Here is a 20249-nt window from a genome sequence, read left to right as displayed (position 1 = left end):
TCTACATTTCTAGGGTTAAGGTTGTCAATTGCTGCCTTCAGCCACTTTTACAGTATTGAGCTATCATCTCAATTTTCAGGTTACGATACTGAGCATCAGTGGACTTTTTCAAGGCTGTCAACCCATCTTGCAACTAGTTTAGACGTGTGCCTTCAGCCATGGTAGAAGAATTTTATTTTTATTTTTATTTTTTTTTTGTAGTTTTTGTATTTGCACAGAGATTGGTGTCACTTTGATACCAATTTGTAACAATCCTCTGTTGAAAAGTAAGATAAATCTGTAAAAGTAAGATACTTTTTCCACTTCGAGGGTGAGATTCCTCCAGAAGAAAAATGAGAGAATGAAAAAGTTCTTGTCTGATTCGATAAAGGAGCATCAGAGTAGCAGACACTCTCTACTTAGGGTTGCCCCCACACTAGGCTGAACTACAACAGGAATGATAAAAGACAACTAAGAGTAAAGGGTCAAGCCCAATTGTCTTTACAACCCATTTAATAAACTATCAATACTTAAGAAAATAAAAACAACTAAGAGATAGAGCCCATCGCCCTGGCCCATGGCCCATTCCTTCCAACACTTAGGTATTCAGTTAATTCAAGTACACTGCATTAATTCCATCGTTCCAAAGACTTCACCAGTTCAAAAGACTTCACATTGGCCGTCTCTTCTACGCGTGTTACAATTGGCCAAATTAGGCCGGATGAGGAACCTCCTTTGCATCAAGTTTACTAGATTCGGTGCCTAGGTGGTGCTTGATCTACTACATCTAGCTCTATAAAGCCATTGGATCCGCCCATGGCTCCCACTGGTTTTGATTGGATCTGTCACAACAGGTTTTTTGACAAGTTTCGATCACCCCCCAATAGATGATTATTTCAAGCAAGGGCCAAATCAATTTCTTTTGCGATTGTTTTGACCATCTTTTTGGGTTGCCACCCCTGTCTAAAGGCCGAAATTATGTCTAATGATTATTTTAAAAATAATCGACATTAGAGTTTTAGAAGTTTAGAGTTTATATTTTAGAATTGTCTTAAATATAGAGTGTTACAAGGAATTGATACAAAATGAGGTAAGAGTTTTACTATGCAATTTTTAAAACCATATCCCTTAAAAAGAGTTTGTGCATATGGCTTCAAATCTTTTTCTTTCATTTTTTAATAAATTGTTAGATAGTTTCACATTTTGCATTATGAATAAAGTAATATTTTCATCCTATCCTAAGAGATCATGTAATTAAAATTAATCATACAAACACCAGTTTTAATTAATATTTACCTATCACATTTCAGAAGACAAACTAATAATTACTCGCTATTTCCCCATACTGTGCATGTGGAGGACACCCATGTAGATGATTATGAGGATTTGCCATGAGTATCCTGTCCTCACACAAACTGAAGGGATCTACCAAATATGTGGCTGAACTTAGCAAGAAATTCCAAAATCATAATAATGTTACCGTCGGAACTGGGAATGCCAAGGGGGAGGGAAAGCCAAGCTAGCTCTAAACAATGTTTCTACTATTCATGCGAGGGTCGTATACACAATCCTATTCAGGAAGCAATTTTGAAAGCAAATTAAGTTCAGTACGTGCAATGCATTTGTTGGGGATTCCAATGAGTTCAGAGGTCACTTTTTTTTTTTTATCTTAAGAAAGCTCAATATATTATATTTAAAGGATACAAAAATATATGAATAATGGGTAGGGAGACTCCGACAAACATCCTTTCTTAACTAGTGCAATACTATAAAAAAATAAAAAGAAATTGGCACGTAAACAAATATATTCCTACCCTTTCCCACTAAAGGGGAGCCACACAAAGTGGCAATTTTGATATAATCCATGAGTGAGATTGTAGTCCCATGATCGAAGGCCATAGTGATTGTAGTAACTGCATTTTGTCTTGAAGTGGCTGTTGGGGAAGTCCATTGTCTCGTCTTCACGATTCTGTGGCCAAATAGGATAACTCTTATAATAAAAAGTCAAATAAAAAATCCTAACTCCATCGCGTTATATGTTGGTTCAAGACTCCACACTCTTCTAAAGGAATACATGTGATTCTCATGTCAAGGGAAAAAGTAAACAAAATAGGGATAATGGGTTATGGCAAAAAGAGATCACCAAAGAACTAAAGAGGGGGTGGTGATTGTCGGGCGCCAATGGTTCAAATTGTTTTTCTAAACTCTATGGATTTAAGAGTATCCCAGCAAAATTTAGGAAAATCAGTAAAGAAAGCGATGAGAAAAGCATTAAGATAGAGACGAAAATGAACAGATTACAATTTAGACCAACTTCGGTAGGCTTTGAAATCTATGATAGAACGTGGGACCCACGGGCCTGCCTCCGTGTAGCCACAACGGTTACATCTGAAGGATCTGATGGTGGCAAATCCGTTGGTTCGACGTGTGTGGCGAGAAAAGCTTCTGGTAGAGGAGGCACGTGAGGACCATGTGGGGCTATGGGTGGCACGTGAGAGTCACGCACGGAGATTTTTAGAAAAATGCCTCTTCTATCTGAGGCATTAGTGGCCTGGGAACCTTCTCGTACAACACATACCTCTCGAAAGTTGTCAAAAAATTATAGACTCGTTTTTTTTGGCCTTGGAGGAAATAAAACAACTAAGAAAGTGAAACTAACTTTATAAACAAAGTAGGTAGATGGGGAAAAAGGAGGAGGAGAAGCCGAGTCTTCCAATTCCTCTTCAACGAAAAAACCAGGCTTGGACTTTGAAGACTTTGCTCAGAGAGAGAGAGAGAGAGAGAGAGAGAGAGAGAGAGAGAGAGAGAGAGAGAGAGTGTGTGTGTGTGTGTTCAGGGGTCACTTGAAGGGTGAATGGCACAGGTATAGTGTGAAGTGCAAAACTCAAGAACTCCCTCCCCTAGCTGAAAAAGAGTGCATGGCTAACGTGGAAGCGACCGACTCTCAGGCAGATTTGTAGGTTTACTCATCCATTGAGTCTAATTAATTTTAAGATATATCATATATGGAATTTAAGATTTGAGAGCTTGTGCAGGTTGTTGATCAATGTCCACACGAAGACTATATATCTGATGGTAAAAGATGATTTTACTTAAAATTGAGAATGGAGAAGCCATTGAAAGTGCTCTTTCTTAGTGAATCTATATGTGAAAGGATATAGAGAAGCCGTTGACAGAGTGTTCAAAACTCTATAAATGAAAGAACTAATATGGGGGGGGGGGGGGTTTGGCGGGATGCAGAGAAGTTAATTGAAAGAACTAATATAGGACACCTTTATTTGTTACATAATTTAAAAGAAAGCAAGATGTTCATTGTGTATCCCAGCAAGTAGAATGTTACTATAGTCACCCCTAAATAGGGATCATTTCCAGTTGCCCCCTCCTACCCTTTTTATTTACAAAAAAAAAAAAAGGTATACCGAGTATACTTCATTACAAGAATACCATCTAACACCTTGTAAAGGACACTGGCCCTATCGATTAAATCTCCTATGAGATGGAAACTTCATGCACATTACGATAGCAGCAATCTAAAGTTTAAACAATGCATCCTATGTTTGCTTTGAAAGCTAAATAATGTTCCACCCGATTATTATTATTATTATTATTATTATTATTATTATTATTGTAGCGTTGCAGCAACAATGAGTCTTGTCTTGATATATTATTGGAACTGGAGAGGCAGAGCCTATGGATGAGTTTGAAGTTTTTGATGCTTAATCATTTGTCAGCCGCCTCTTTTGGTGTGCACTTCTTTATATCTACAGTATTTTTTTTGGCTTCACTTAAATTTTTCGCAAAGTAACTACTTTTGTCACAATCACCTTTCCGACCAGGCAGGGGTGACTTGTCTGGATTTGTGTGCACTTCTTTATATCCACAGTATTTTTTGTGGCTTCACTTAAATTTCTCGCAAGGTAACTACTTTTGTCACAATCACCTTTCCGACCAGGCATAGGTGACTTGTCTGGATTTATCGATGGATCAGCTGTCTTGGCTTCAGCAACAGCTTTCAGAAGGAATCTTTACTTCAAGTATTATGTTTGTGGTGTTTGCAACATGTCTTTTGTCTATTAAATCTCATATTCGTGTAACAGTAACACGCCCACATTACTCGGATCAAGTAAATCATCGACTTTTTATTATTATTATTATTATTATTGAAATGATCTCCAGAAAACTGACTGCAGCCAAAGATTTGAACCAAAACGAGAGGTAGGGTACAGGCTACAGCCCTTCTATGTATCCTGCACTTTTATATATATCCTACACGATTTCTCACCATAGCCTATTTGCTGAGAGAACAAGAAAATCATGTCCTCAAAAGAATCCAGATTACAGTTACATAATAGCAAACAGAATCAGAGGGGTACCCATGCATATATATATATATACCGTTTGTTATTATAAACAATCCCGCCACCCGCCCCCAACCAAACTTTACGACACATACACACCATATCTTCAATTGCAAAACACTCTCAAACTTCTAGTCGTGTAGTTGATTCACAAAGAAGAGGAAGAAGAACCAGAGAAAAGAGTAAGAAGAGAAAAGCCACCCCTCTAAAAAGTATACACTATTTCTGAGTGATATTTGCTTGAAGGAGGCCATCTCTGATCTGTGCAGCAATGTCTTTCACAGCACCTGGTCCATGTGGGATGAAAACGGAATTGGATTTCGAGGATGCACCAATTTCTTTCATCGTGTCAAAGTATTGAGTCACCAGAACCATGTCCATGACATCCTTTGATGTAGTCCCAGGAACATTTGTAGAGAAAGCCAGCACACTGTCCCTCAGCCCGTCTACAATGGCTTGACGTTGCCGAGCTATGCCAAGCCCAGACAGATACTTGGACTCGGCATCTCCCTCAGCTCGTTTGATTTGCAATATCTTCTCTGCTTCGGCTTTCTCATTTGCAGCCACCCTCATTCTAGCAGCTATTCATTTAAAAGTGAATGGAATTTATTATTGAACAAAGCCTCTTTTACAACACCACAAAATGTGAGAGTCGTTTTCAATTTTATTGTTCCAAATAATACTATTGACCAAATTCATTCTTGTTTCTAAGAAAATAATTAAATTAAAAAAAAATAGAAAAAAAGGAAGAAGATATTCCAGTGGAAAAGGGATGCATAAATTATACCGGCATTTATCTCATTCATTGCCCTTTTCACATGCTCATCTGGTTCAATATCCACAATGAGAGTCTGAACTATCTCGAACCCATAAGCAGACATCGCCTATGCATATAAGTTTCAGAGATAATAAAAAGAAAATGTTATAGTTTCTGCAAATTGACTAATTATAACCACATAAGTAGATAGACAGCTACCTTTTCTAGTTCCTCCTCCACAGCTTTTGCTATTTCATTCTTCTGTTCAAAAACAGAATCCAGCTCCAACTTTGGAACACTTGCCCTAATAACTAAACATAAAAGCTCATTAGTTTCTCCAAAACATGATCTACAAATAGGCACGCTATAGCTGTCTTCAAGGCGAATATGCTCAGTAGTGATGAAAGCTTTTCTCAACCCAAAAATGATTCTACAGAGAAAATCTCATAACAATGCTACATAATTTTTCCTTTTTTTATTCTCATAATACTTTAAATCAGATCACGATTATGATTACATTTGAAAGGAGCATCAATGGTCCGTCCTCTCCATATGAACATATTGTGCTAATATTAATCTACCATCCGAGTCCAATGTATGAAGATAGATAATGAAGATGCTTTATGCAAATCGCGACGAATCTGTCAATTGCCCTAGTATAGTAGTTTCGTGAAAAATAAACAATCCAATTTTTTCAGAAAACCTAAAAAAAATGCCATACAAGGAAAGACTTCTTTTTTTTATATACAATTTGAAGTAGGAAAGACTTCTTAGAAAAGACTTCTTTAGAAACTTCTATCAAATAAAAAGGGACCATGGGACATGTAATAATAAAGGATATGACCTTTTGTTTTCATTATAAAGACTGAAACGACTAACGTAATAGCTTTCAAGGTCAAGTCACACATCCATACCATCAAAGACATAGGATTGTATTTGTCCTCTGGTATTGCTGAGTTTGTAGAAAGCATCTGCAGCCTTCCCTACTAAGGCCCGGTATTGAATAGAAGCAACAACAGTAACAAAGACATTATCCTGACAATATACCATAAATCAGAAGCATATAAAGTAGTTTGGCTTTCTGTTCCAAAAAAAAGGATAATGTTGTAGCCTAGGCATCGAACTTGATTCGAAAAAAATATACAGGACACCGAGTTAATTAGAAGCAAGTCGTATGGTTTAGAGGTATGGTGCCGAGACATGCTTTTATTCAATGGCTTGCAATAAGAAGAAGAGTGAACTTGTGGGAGAAATTTCGTGGGATTGGCTTCATTCAGCATGTTAATATTTCTTAGTTGTGATGGAGAAGAGGAAAACCCCGCTCACATTTTTTTTCTTGCCCATTCTCTGAGAAAATCTGGTTTTACCTGTGAACAGGTGTAATATCCTCTAGTCACAAAAAAGTTGGGCAGAAATGGTACAAGGACTAGATGCTCATTTCAATGGGCAAGGCTTAAAGCACTTAACTATTAAACCCATGGTAGATGCTGCTTTCTTCTTTATTTGGAAGGAGAGTAACTCCAGGCTGCATGCAGCATCTCCCCAATTAGTTGAGAAAGTGTTATGGGATACATTGTTTTGGGTGAGGAATAGCATAAATTCAAGGGAGGGTTTTGCTCTCGCTCAGGAAAATGCGTGGCTTGAGTGATCTTCTGGGTTTTCTCAAAATATCCCCGCTTCTGCAGGATAATCTATGGAATTTGTGTTGTTTTATTTTATTTTATTTTCTATTTATGCCCGTTCTGTTGCATTTATTGGCACTAGATGGTTTTTGTTATGCAGGCCGGGTCATTCTGGATTGGCTTGTGGCTGTGCTAATATGGGTGGATTTATGGGTGTGCTGAAACTAGTTAGGGGGAGATCCATCAATATTGAGCTTTCTGGATGGTGGCTAGACTATAGCCATTTTCTGTTTATGCAGGAGAGGGCTGCATGGATGTTGTATATAGGTATTGGAACGTATCTATGGCTGTTGCATAACCGCTGTTGATTAGCTGGAATCTAGGAAGGGGTTGGGTTCATTCATGTGCTCGGTAGTTGCATGGCATACTTCTGCTGTCAATACTCTGGGGCATGCCCACTATAGTTTTCCTCTTCATGATTCTTTTTCAGTTAATACCAAGTTACTTATCAAAAACAAAAAGAAAACTTCCAAATAATATATGTGACATTCATAAACTTGAAAAACAAATTCAGGTAAAATCGTAGTATATCAGGTAAAATAATAGCACTGAGCATGTTCCTGGTAAGTCAGTAACACCCAATAAGTAAAACAGGATTTACTGGAGAAAAATGAAGTGAAAATAAGGCAAAAATAAGTGAAACAAACCTTTGTCTTCGTTTCACATCGAACATCCAGCTGCTGCACACGCAAGGAGAGATGGCCAGCTATCTGCTTGCCCAAAACCCATGGCATGCAGTGACAACCAGGCTCAAGCACATCATCAAACTTCCCAAAAGTTTCTCTAATGGCTACAGTTGACTGGTCCACTTGAACACAGCATAAAAGTTGCCCCATTTTTTATCCTACAAACTACAGTATCAGATATGGAAATCAGTTACAGTATAAAAGCAATCTTTAATATGCACAATTGACAAAAGACTTAACAAGGTCTGTGTTCCACATGAAAGAGATAAAACAATATATATATATATATATATATATATAAATAATAAAAAAAATCACACAACAACCACTAATAAACGAATGTAAATTTTTTTAGATAGAACTAATTGTAAATATTTGGGGAAAAAAGGCGAAAAATGAAGAACCAAAGTATATTTGAAAAAGAATTATGCAACAGGTGCAAATCAAACTTGTTATTAAAAAAATCCTGAAATTATGATCACATCTATTAACCATAATAAACTTGGTGCATCCGGTTCAGATTTTAATTGTCACTGATATGGCTGTCATCTCAGTTCTCCAAATATTAAACTGTAACAAAAGGTGAAACTCATCTTCATAAACTTAAAAGCCTCAAAGTAGGTATCTACCATAAAATTGGGTTCCTGATTCCAAAAAATGCAATAAAATATACACCTCCAGCAGGATGACAAAATAAAAAATACGAAGACCAGTGTTTTTCAAACACTAGTTAATACAAAACAATACCTTGTGTTCTTCCAAATCTTTTGGTGTAAGAGAAAAAGGGCTCTGAAACGATAAATGATTATCCCCTATTGAACGTTGATATCTAAAGACAACCGTTTTCAATTTGATTCTGATTATCTGAAAGAAGCATGACTATATACTGAGAAAAAAACCACTTCCCCAGGTAACAGCAGGACCAAACAATCCTACCTCTAACCAAAACAAATACCATAGCTCTAACGGAACAAACTACAAAGCTTGCCTGTCATACGCAAGGAATGTATATTAAAAAATACATCAGAAAATACCATAAAGAAAAAGATATCATATATAGATAGATATTCAAACAAGGTAAGTGTAGAAAAAAACTTTAAACATCACCGTGGTATTCAACAATTATATGGTCATCAATGACATCAACTATAATAGAAGAGGATTTAAAATAATTGACTTCATGCTAAAGAAGCAAGGCAGTAATGCTCAGCCAGGTATGTATCAGAACAATTAGAGCCGCACAACCAACTGCCTAGCAAGGAGATTGACAATAAAGAATGTTACGCAACAATGAAATTAGTCTAGTTTATGCTGCTCAAACTATGAAACTGGAAGAAACTAGATCTGTTGATCCTATTCTCAAAGATCACAACAATAATGAGTAACAGCCAAACGCGTACATTCTCCTTTCACATAACAATTATATTTTCTTAAAGAAACTGTAGATTAGATCAGCAGAAGTCATGATTTGAGATTATCTTAGAAAAAAAAAAAAAAAAGATAGAACCTATGCCATATTCACCTTCAACGCAGAGAAAAAGGTCCGACACCAGCTGACAGCAAGGTGTCGAAAGAACAAAAATGTTCCAAATATAAAAAGAGAAAAGAAACAGCCTGTCCTATGTCAATTTAAACACGCATGGATAAGACCAATTCAATTCAAAGAAATACGGAAAACAGTAAAAAACAAGTAAAAAACCAAATGTATACATGCAAACTAGGATATTTGAGACTTTGAATAGATAGCGTCAGCCTCTCGAGCATCCATAGCAAAAACCATTAAATATGGTAGCAAGAACAAATAATTACTCTTAAGTTTCCATGGAAATATCGCAGAATGGTCCTCTCGCATGTCCGTATCACAAAGCATATAAGCAAAGAAAGCAGCGAAGCAATTCATAACCCAGGAAAAACAAAATAAAACAGGAATAAGAAAAATTGACAAACAACTCAGCAGAGAGTCTTCGTAACCTAGTAAGCTCCGAGCTCGAAACTTCAGCCTCCGAGAGAGAGAATGGAATTCACAGAATCGGAAAGGTTTTCATTTTACAGGATATTAGTGGGACAACACGCGGAGTAGAATTGCGGAGAAAGAAGATCGACGACGAATTGCGGAGAAACAACCGGGATATGATATGAGTGCTAAAATTGGATATGCTTTGATGGCATAATGCACTTTATGGCTCCACACGCCCCGCATTATCACGACGCACGTTCCCTGGCAACGGATCGGATTCTTGAATCCATTACCCGGTGAAATCTCCGGCTTTTAAGGTTGGGAAGCGTTTTCTGAAAGTGAAACGCTTTGGAGCGGTCGGGCTGGTCCTTCGGCTTTAACAGCCCTCAATCACAATTTGCCACATCAGCAATTTTACATAAAGCACAATGAATTCATCATTCTATTGTTCAAGCCTTCAAATCTTCTTATTTAAGTTGCAATAAAAATCCATCACCGTCTGCTATTATAAAAATCCATAGTAGCTGCCATATATGCCTTAAAAACACTCTACCTAAAAATTACAAATTTTTCAAACCAAAGGAGGAGAAATAAGAACCTGCTTCTTAACAAAACTAAAGAACAGATTTCGGTTCTAAAGACAAGCAAAAAACAAGATAATTAGGAAAAAAAAAAAAAAAATCTTCAGAGAAAGATCAAAGGGGTTTTAAATAGACAACCTCTTCTAATCCAAAAGCCTAAAAAACCAACCTTGAGGGATAAAAAATAACCCTCCAAGCCGATCCAAAGAAAAATGAAAAGAAAACGACTAAAATCTACTAGAAATAAAAAGAAAAAAAGGTTTTTCTTTTCAAAAAACTTAAAAAAAAAAAAAAAAACCTGGATCTCGATTCTGAAAACACCAGTCCTCTGAAAAATCCATCTAAGTTTGCTTCTTGTACATTTTAAAACAAACCCAAAAATTAGAACCAAAAGCTCAAGAGATCGTCAAGTCCATTGTGGCCAAAGAAACTCGCATGGCAACTTCTTTGCTTAGGCTTCAGGTAATATCTTGCAATATTAACTATCAAAATCTCTCGTTTTTAAGATGTCCTAAGGTACAGAAAACATGGGTGGTCCTTGCATGAATGTGAGATTTGGATGGAGGGGCTGCAGGTGTTCGAAGGAAGAAGAGATCTGCACAGGAGGGGAGATCTGAGTGTTGAGAGGGAGCTCGCCGATGAAGAGATCTGCGCAGGAGAGGGGGAGATCTGTTGTGAGATTTGGACGTCTGCTTGTTGGTCGAAGAAGGGAACTGAAATGGGGAGAACTGAGTGTGAGAGTAAATTTTTTCTTGGATGCGGTCTCATAAGATTAAGGCTTTTTTTTTTTTTTTTTATGTTTAACTACTCTCAATTCATCTCAACTCATCATTATAATTTTTTTAAATTTTAACACAAAATATAATAAATAATTTAACTTTTTCAAATTTCAAAATAATAATAATATTAAAAAATAATATTCTAATAATATTTTATCATTTTAACTCAACTCACTTCAACATCTAAACACACTCTAAATAATTGGAGAGCTGTTTTTTTGGTAGAATTCAGCCCGATCGATTATAACTCTTTTTTAAAAATTAATCAAATTATAGAATTTAAACAACAATAATGATATATTATACTACAAGCCTTGAGCAGCTATTTTATTATTATTAAAAAAACAAAAAAAGGATCCATAAAATGTGAAAGACTGTCATTTAGATTTGAAGATGAGTTGAGATGAATTGTGAATAATAATGAGATGGATTGTGAATAGTAATAAAATTTATGAGTTAAAGTTGATGAATAGTAATAAATAATAGTGAGATGGGTTGAGATGAATTGCGAATACAAACCGAAGCTCAATTTTTTATAAAATGTTTGTGTTTTTTAAACTGTCTCTAACATTATTATACGAAGAATTCTATTATCAACTAAAAAACATTCTATTATCAACTAAAAAATAATCTAATAAAAGTATTGAATTTTAAAATTTGAATCTTATAAATCAAATCTTCTTATTTAAGTTACATAAGTTTTACACATCGATTTGAAAATAGAATAAATAAATATGTTAATATATGGCCACTTTGTTTACACTTTTTTTTTTTTCCCTCTTTTTCCTGAAAGATTTGTGTGTCTACACTAGGAAAGAAAAAGGGCGAAATTTTTTCATGACTATCGGAAAGAATGGTGTGGTTTTTCCATTACGATGGTATTGATAAAATTGAGTTTGTGGACCAAAAGGTTATTTTTATTAGAAAGAAAGACGACTATAGTTAGTGGATAACTTCAACAATCACGTTTCCGATCAAGTGGTTTTGGATTAGAGTCGTTGACTGAAATGCGTTGACTTAGTGCCCACTTGCCACTTTGCTGTTCCAAGGTGCTAGTTAAGTAGTTTTACCATTCATATCCAATCACAAGCTTGATGAGATTTTTAATTTTTTTTTAATTAGCATATTTTTAGTAAAAATGGTAGGGAGGGGGGCAACTAGAGGTGGTTTCATTATTTGAATATAACTATAGTAGCACCTTACTCTCAAGGAGTCGAACAGGAGGAGCTTAGATAATGAAAAGCCATAAGCACTCATTTAAATCGAGTTTGAGCCATAACTTTGACTCACAACCATACTAAAAACTCGAATGATTAATTCTTAGTCCGGGAAAACTTTTTTTTTATTATTGAAAAAATCCTTAAATACTAATAGTCTAACCTAGAATTCATAACAAGAGAGAAGTGCACAAGAGGGTAGTGTACACTGACAGGTCATATTACAAACTTTCAGATTTTACTCTCACAATTCATAAATAAACCAACGTACCACTCGTGTTACAGACCGTGCACGTGGATGGAATACGCGACATAAAGCTCCACATAAATAAGGAATATTGGTGTTTACTGTTTGTTGCTCCAAAAGAGATGCAATATTATTGAATTCAGAGGATGTTGTTATCTTTGGTAGGAGTGAAACTTTACTCGGCTAATTCAAAGCATAGTTACTTCTTCTTTTTTATTGGCACCGGATGTCTAGAAACAGAATCTCCTGTCTAATCTCGAAAGTGCACAAACTCTCGACAAGAAGTTTTTCCCAAGTATACACAATTTCTTTACTTTTTTACACATTCTTGATTAAGGGATAGAGAAATTCTTCAAAGGGGTTATGGGTTTCTAAACGTGTATCCTAAAATAGTAATAGTGTGTAGAAATTAAAACTTATTCATGATTTGGTTAGAACAATCCATTTACCTAATTGCTAAACATGTAGTATATGAAGACCACACGAGTGACCCTGATGTGCCGTAAATCTTTGAGCAACCACTCCAAAATCAACCCTACAAGCACTCATTCCCATTTGAGCAGTAAATCTTCGATTTTTATTTTTTTAAGCTACCACTCTCCTTGCCAAGAAAAACAAGATGCCACTCTCCCTATCCCACAAGTTACAACAACGAGAAACATACAACATGGCACACTTTCATTAAATCAAGAATGAGATGATAAGGACAAAAGGAAAAAGAAAGAAGAGAACGGGAGGGTTACACTTCGCTATTTCCAAACAAGCTGGAGGAATACATTGGTTGGCATACACATTTTCCTCAATCAGCTTCACCTGCCCTTACATTCTTCCTCGGTAGGGAGGTCACAACTCTAAACAACATAAAAGCAAGCATATTTCTCTGTTGCTTTTTGGTTCTATAAGAACAATTGATTTAACAGAAGATCGATCCATACCAAGGAAGGAGCAAAAAGAAATGAATGATGCCAAGGGGTTGGAGAGAGAGAGAGAAACTAGCACAGCCAATTTTATTGTTTACCATTGGGTTTCGGAGACTGGTGAGGGTACTGATGGTGATATGGAGAAGCATGGGAACCATTCATGGAAAGGCTCCTCTGCTGCTGCCCATTCCTTGAAAAGGATCCTCCCTGTGTTCGGATGCCATTTCTAGCATTTGGGGACCCAATTCGGTCAGCTTGCATAGTCTGAAAATAGTATGATGAGCTTGCCATGTCCTTGAGGTTTGGCAGAGGTTTCAAGGCTTCAACAACTTCACTCATTAGGGGTCTGGCTTTTGGATCCCGACTAAGGCAGTGAGAAGCCAGTTGTGCAGCTTTTTGGGCTCCTCCAATTGAAAAGTGACCTTCGAGCCGAGGGTCTATCAACCGGTAGAACCTTCTTCTCTCCCTTAGATGTGGCCGAGCCCATTCTACAAGGTTATGTTCACCATTAGGTCGGTTTTTGTCCATGGATCTTCTGCCACTCAGCATTTCAAGTAAAACCACACCAAAACTGTAGACATCACTCCTTGATGTAAGATGTCCTGCAACAAAAGCATGCATAAGCATTGAATGCATCCCAGAAATTTTTCATGCAGCCAATGAAAAGTAAAACACAAAATAAGGAAGTATGACTTCCACAAGACACCAAACATGGAAATGACTGACCATAGGGAGTGGTTACACCCCCTTATTTCCTAAAAGCAAAACTAAAGAAACTATAGACCTTTGCCCAACCATTGCGGTACTGAGCCCTGTATTTGACTTAACAAGGCCATAAAGGGCATATTGCCTCCAAGCCAATCTAAAACAGCTAAAAAAATAGGACCTGATTTAGCAAGTTACTAAACATAAATTAGTTAAGGGAAAAAAAAAATACATGAGACAAGATTGGAAAGAGCCAGGCAATGCAAAGAATTTGATGCTTTTGCAATTAGGTGTATTCATATGCATCAAACAGAAGCAATGCATTCAGAGATAAGAGTCTTTGAAGATTTCATCTCTTACATTCTATTATTGAGAGAAAGAAATTCCAGCCTCAGATTCAACAAGCTTAGAACTGCCACATTATATGTAGTTATACAGAATGCAAGATCATAATCCACCCTACTCATTCAACAGAAATATGACTACTGCATGCATCCATTGTAAAGGGAGAAAGAATGAGAACATGAGTGTGGAAGGGGGGATGAATTTATCAACGCTTACCAGTCATGACATATTCTGGGGCTGCATATCCGTAGGTTCCCATCACACGGGTAGAAACATGAGTTTTGTCACCCTCGGGACCATCTTTGGCGAGTCCAAAATCAGAAAGTTTTGCATTGAAGTCCTGAAAGAGCATGTTATTATAATGATGAACGATATCAAGGGTAAATTGTTGTGTTGACTTGGGTTTAGTTACGTACTGCATCTAATAGGATGTTGGAGGTTTTAAAATCCCGATATATAACTGGCCTTTCTGCTTCCTCGTGAAGAAAAGCAAGACCCTTTGCAGCACCTAGTGCAATTTTCATTCTAATTGACCATGGGAGAGGCAAGGACCCTGCATATAAAACATGTGATTCAGGGAACATCAAACAAGGATGCAAAGTAAAGGCAGAGCATTGTCACATAGAAGCACCTGCCAATAAAGCAGATACGAGCCTCCACAATTCCAAAATGCTACTCTTAAATAGTAAGCATGAGGTGGCTATACTACAGAACATTAAGAGATCGCTTGCAAAAAAAAAAACCATTTAACATAAATCACGCTGTGGTGTACTACATTTCTTGAAGCTTTGTTTCTTCCTTTTCTAACTTTTTTCATCCATGTAACTTGTACAAAAAATGTTTTGAGTCAGTTAGTGATCTTTCCAAGATTCTTAATTTTTTTTTTCGATTGGCACCGGTGTCTGAGCCCCCATCTAATCCTAAGTTTTTTGAAATTCTAAGATTGTTCCTCAGTGGTACAGCAGTATTTAAACATATGAATTACGACTTCCATAGGAAGCTTTATCTCCAGACTAATATCAGCAGAATGTTAGACAAGGACCTTCTGAATCTAACCACAAAACTCAGTTCAAGGTGTCTAATTGAGAATCTAAATAACATAGCTGCATTAATATTTCTGCAGAATGTTTTCCGGAAAAGGCCCAAGAATGCTCTATTTTAAACCTGCTTTGACTGTAAGTTAGCATACACAACTCCACTCACCAGAACTGTGTATGGGTAATCCAGATGAATTTCTACTGCAGACTAAACCTAGGATGTCTGGGTCTACAGCATACACAACTCCACTCACCAGAACTGTGTATGGGTAATCCAGATGAATTTCTACTGCAGACTAAACCTAGGATGTCTGGGTCTACAGTTCATCGTAAGTCCACCCTTTAACCACTAGACTGCACCATATCATTTAGAAATAAGTTACCTACTAAATGATATTGCCAAAATTTAGAGCTAAATGTCTTTTTTTCCCTACTTAAGGTTCCCATTCAACAGATTCCATCACATCCATGATATATTTGAGAGAGAATGTAATCCCCTGAAGAATTTAAAACTTTAGTTTGATGAAAATATTTTAAAAATTGATGCTTTATTCAATTGGAAAGATCCTTTATTCAGCCTCTAGGTATATTGGAGAGAGAGAGAACTTTGAAACCAACCTATAATTATATGGAAAGATCCTTTATTCAAAAAGGCCTAAAGGGTGTCACATTTATGAACAAAAAATGAAATGGTGAAGGAAAAAGGACAATAAAGTGTCAAAAAGGCAGTCACCTACTTCTAAATAAATGGTTCTCCAAGCTTCCACGAGGCATGAACTCATATACTAGCAGTCTTTGGTCCTCTTCAATGCAGTAACCTATAAGTTTGACCAGGTTCGGATGAACAAGATCACCGAGAAAATTCACTTCAGCCTGTAATATGAGAATTGAGAGAGAGAGAGAGAGAGAGAGAGAGAGAGAGGCAAATATATTGAATGAATTAAGAAAAAAATCCAAAACTTAGGGAAAAAAAAAAAAGGAGAGAATGGTTGCTTAAATTTCATGTGTAGGAAAGTAAAGTTACAAACCAGCCATTCTTTATGGCCCTGAAGCCCATCATGGTTGAGGGTCTTAACAGCAACAGTAAGCCCAGTGCCGGGTTTCACAGGAGCAGTTCCATTTTCTTCAATCCACCCCTTGAACACACAACCAAAACCACCTTCGCCAAGAAGACTCTCAGGTCTAAAATTTCTCGTTGCCAACTTAAGATCATTAAATGAGAATTTCCGCAGACGAGACGCAACTTTAAGTTCCTCTTCAAGTTTGGAAGTGGATGAATTACTTTCGGCACTACTAGTGGCTGAGGATGAGACAATTGGAGCTGCTGGTTGGTCTCTGTTTGTATCATTCGTTGATTTACTTTCAGCTGACCAAGACAAAGAACCAGCATATAAGAATGTAAATTAACATGAAAGAATAAACTAGGGAGGTGGACATCAAGTATTCCTACGTATTGTGTTGTGCCATTATGCCACATTTAAATAAGCATAAAAATCTACAATTAGTAGAGACTCTAGATACAAGTGCATGCATGAAAAGTCAATTAAAGCAGAAGATGGACCAGTGTATGAGAGAGTTTGACAAGATTACAAGGCGTCCAAAGAAAACAAAATGAACAAAATAAAAAATACAATGCAACAAGCTTAGATGTATTCCACATGACAGGAGTGAGAGAGTGTAACGGAGAGCTCTGGATGACAAGCCAAAAGACGATTACAGAATGGAAAAAGAATGAACATGCTTTTTTTGTAGGTAAAAAACTATGAAAATATAGAAGACTCATTCGCTACAAACATTTATCCTACTTGATTGTGCAATGATTGCTTCAAGTAAAGGCCACTACAAGAATCTTATTTGTGTAAATGAAAACCTTCCTCCAGCCTGGTCTGATGTGTAGGCCTAGAGAGAAAGCTCTAGCAGATTAGAGTTGCTTTCGGGATTGAGTTCTAGTTTAAGGTTTTCTTTCTATGAAATGTAGCTCTAAGTAGTTTCTGCTCAGAGATAAAACCGATCCACTTTTCCATCAACCATGTTATCTACAAAACACAAGGCATAAATAACATTTTCCCCAAGACCATACCGGCTATCTTAAAGAACCGCCCCAGAAAAAGGAAGGGGGGGGGGGGGGAGAGAGAGAGAGAGAGAGAGAGAGAGAGAGAGAGAGAGAGAGAGAAGGAGAGAGAGGGCGAGAGGTTATCATTTTTTTATAAGTGAGAAGTTATCAAAATAACCGATAACAAACTAAGTTCTATAGGATCACCTTCAAGCAATCAAGCAATCTCCTCACGTCGCATGGTGTTTTCTAGTTATAATCCGTTAATCACTCGCAATATTTTGGGCCATTAGTGAAGATCACAATAATAATTACATCTGGAAACATGAACTAGTTAGTTGATTAACTTAATCCACGACATATGCGAAAATAGAGAATTCCTAGAAAACAACACATCCAAGTGAAATCAAAATAAGTGGTAGTGCGAAACCAGAAACATATGACTGCTTTAAAACTAGAAAAACATAGTAACCAAAAGAAGGTTCAAAGACAATAGAAGTTACCGTAATTACCAGTGGTACCACTGCTTGAGCTATCAACTTTGGATCTTGAAGAAATGCAGCTCCCAAGGAACCTCAGCCTAACCCAGCAACCAATGTCCTCCTCTCCCATTTCTTCCACCTCCTCCTCCTCCTTCTTCTTCATCGCACCCTTTGATTTGCCCACCTTCCAAGTCTCCACCTTTCCATTCTCACCACCCAATCCCATGCCTCACTAGCCCTAAACACTCAAGCCACACATACCATCACAACGCCCAAATCCCAATACCCACCTCCCCCACCACCACCACCATTCAGTCTTTCTTTACCGACAAACCCAAAAACAAAATCGCCACATAGTACCAAAATGTTCAAAACTTTACCCCCCCCCCCTCTCTCTTCCCAAAGCCGAAAAGTAGCGAAAACTAGACAAACCCAGATGAGAAAAGATACAGATCACATGGAGTAGATCATGTTTTGAAGAAAACCTTGAAACCCAAAACTGATCACTCACCTTGTGGAACTGTTGGTGTTAAAAAACAGTGATAGCATTACCACTTACCAGAGAGAAGTAACAAATCTCAGTGGAACCCAGAAATGTCTGCTCAAAGATACAGAAATCTCAGAGGGGCTCTCACAAGCTGACCAGCTTAAAAGCTGGGGAAAAAAATAGGAATTTGGAAATATCAGATATACACTCTGAATCATCAGATATCTATCTATCCATCTCAGTATTGTCTTTTCATTTTTATTTTTATTTATTTCTTATTTTTACTTGGGAATCGAAGACCAGAAAAAGCAAATCGAGCTGACCGTAGAAAAAGGGGCAGTGGGTGTTTAGCTGCCCGGGATTGGCCGTAGGGAACACAAGCCCGACGGTGGTTGTGCGTTGGAGACATGGGCGGGCATTTAGGTCAGAGAAAGAGAGACGAATGGCCAATCCGGGCAGGAGAGAGAATAAAAAGGTTTCGGACCCACATAGGATGGTGACGTGCCGGTCTTCGGTGGGCAGACACAAAAGCAAACCCTCGCGTCACATTCATCTCATGGAGCAAAATTTTCGTACTATTAATGAAAATTTCAAAATATTTATCGACCAAATTTTTTTACATAAAAAAAAATTGAGAATTGCATTATCAATATATATCTTAATATTTTTTATTAAAATAAAAAAATATTATTAAAATAATTATAAAATACTGATACACGTTATTTTTATTTGATGTTGTATTATAAATAAAATAAAATTTTCTTCCAACATGAGATAGATTAATATATGAAGTCATTCATTTTTTACCCAAAAAAAAAAAAAAAATCCATCCAAATCCAAATTTTTTACATAAAAATCTGATAGCGAAATAGTTTTTTTGTTTTTGCGTGCAAGTTCAAGTCATTGTGCTTTGACATTTAAAATTTGTTACACAAAAATAAAATGGGGATAGCATATTCTTTTCACAAAATTTTTTAACTCATTTTATTTATTTTATCTAATTATTATATTTTTACATAAAATAAATATAAATAATTCAAAAATTTTAAATCTCAAAACAAAATTATATTAAAAAATATATTTTAATAATATTTTATTAAACTTTTAATTTTTATTTCAACTTATCTCATCTGTAAAAATAAGCAATATCTTAAAGTAGGATCCATTATAGCTTAAAAAAAAAAAAAATCAAATACCAATATGTTTTTAGCATAATTGACTTGTAAACCTTCTACATCATGGGTGTGTTAGGTGTGTTATAAATAAGACTTTTAAATAGATTTTCTCAAACTAAAAACAAGAAGAAATAGTTGTTTAATACCTTTGTGTGCTAGTTCAAGCCATTGCGCATTGATATTTATCCATATCAAAAGACTTTAATTTATTCAAATGGGAAGAACCCTTGAGCAGGATTAGAATCCCCATTTTCTCTATAAGCATCCTAGAATTAAGTAAAATACATGGTACAAAGGTAGTTATGAATTCAATCAGAACTGGTCCGGAATATTTATTGCTCCAATTATAAAGATGATAAGGGAGGATATGATTTCTTTTGGTTTTTTGGTTAGTCAGGAATATGTATTGCTCAAATTATAACAATTTTCAACAGGTAAAGGTAAAAGTTTTCACACTTCCATATGGAAGGTAGCTAGCCACTTGGAAGTAGGGACCCTTTTAGAACCTATTAGGTTAGGTTTGGTCATAGAATAAAAGTAGGTAGAGTTTAGGTCATTGGGTAGACATTTCTAAACCATAATGGGGTCTCCACACACACACACATATATATATATATATAATATATAGAGTGAAATTACTATACCGCCCCACTCTTACTGCAAAACGTACTGCTCAAAGTTTTATTTTTTTTCTTTTCACATTTTTTTAATACATTTAAATATTTTTAAAAAATAAAAAAATACACCAATACACTTAAAATCACTTCCTTAATCACAAAGTAAAAAAAAAAAAAAAAATTTT

The 20249-nt window shown here is 36.3% G+C and overlaps 2 protein-coding genes across 6 annotated transcripts; both read right to left on the bottom strand.

The window, feature by feature from the left end:
* Window positions 1-2756: 2756 nt before the first annotated feature.
* Window positions 2757-18492, bottom strand: LOC121258221 (probable serine/threonine-protein kinase PIX7). Of its 3 annotated transcripts, XM_041159635.1 has the most exons (7): window positions 17807-18490; window positions 16279-16616; window positions 15988-16123; window positions 14630-14766; window positions 14430-14553; window positions 13221-13765; window positions 2757-2796 (listed from the first exon to the last, which is right to left on the bottom strand). In XM_041159635.1, the coding sequence occupies exons 1-6, from the start codon at window positions 18009-18011 to the stop codon at window positions 13251-13253; spliced, it is 1455 nt and encodes a 484-aa protein (XP_041015569.1). In that variant the 5' UTR covers window positions 18012-18490; the 3' UTR covers window positions 2757-2796; window positions 13221-13250. The 3 variants fall into 3 exon arrangements, with proteins under 3 accessions (XP_041015569.1, XP_041015570.1, XP_041015568.1); XM_041159636.1 differs by lacking the exon at window positions 2757-2796 and having other exon boundaries at window positions 12901-13765; window positions 17816-18492; XM_041159634.1 differs by lacking the exon at window positions 2757-2796 and having other exon boundaries at window positions 12901-13765; window positions 17807-18491.
* Window positions 4425-9767, bottom strand: LOC121258222 (hypersensitive-induced response protein-like protein 1). 3 transcript variants are annotated; one of them, XM_041159640.1, is made up of 6 exons: window positions 9418-9767; window positions 7424-7621; window positions 6009-6129; window positions 5314-5405; window positions 5125-5221; window positions 4425-4918 (listed from the first exon to the last, which is right to left on the bottom strand). In XM_041159640.1, the coding sequence occupies exons 2-6, from the start codon at window positions 7610-7612 to the stop codon at window positions 4557-4559; spliced, it is 861 nt and encodes a 286-aa protein (XP_041015574.1). In that variant the 5' UTR covers window positions 7613-7621; window positions 9418-9767; the 3' UTR covers window positions 4425-4556. The 3 variants fall into 3 exon arrangements, with proteins under 3 accessions (XP_041015574.1, XP_041015571.1, XP_041015572.1); XM_041159637.1 differs by having other exon boundaries at window positions 7424-7628; window positions 9418-9766; XM_041159638.1 differs by lacking the exon at window positions 9418-9767 and adding an exon at window positions 8210-8226 and having other exon boundaries at window positions 7424-7627.
* Window positions 18493-20249: the final 1757 nt, after the last annotated feature.

Source organism: Juglans microcarpa x Juglans regia, chromosome 3S, assembly GCF_004785595.1.
Source record: "Juglans microcarpa x Juglans regia isolate MS1-56 chromosome 3S, Jm3101_v1.0, whole genome shotgun sequence".
NCBI classification, from domain to species: Eukaryota; Viridiplantae; Streptophyta; class Magnoliopsida; order Fagales; family Juglandaceae; genus Juglans; species Juglans microcarpa x Juglans regia.
Note: the sequence above shows the minus strand (reverse complement) of the source record. Positions and strands in the feature narration are given on the sequence as shown.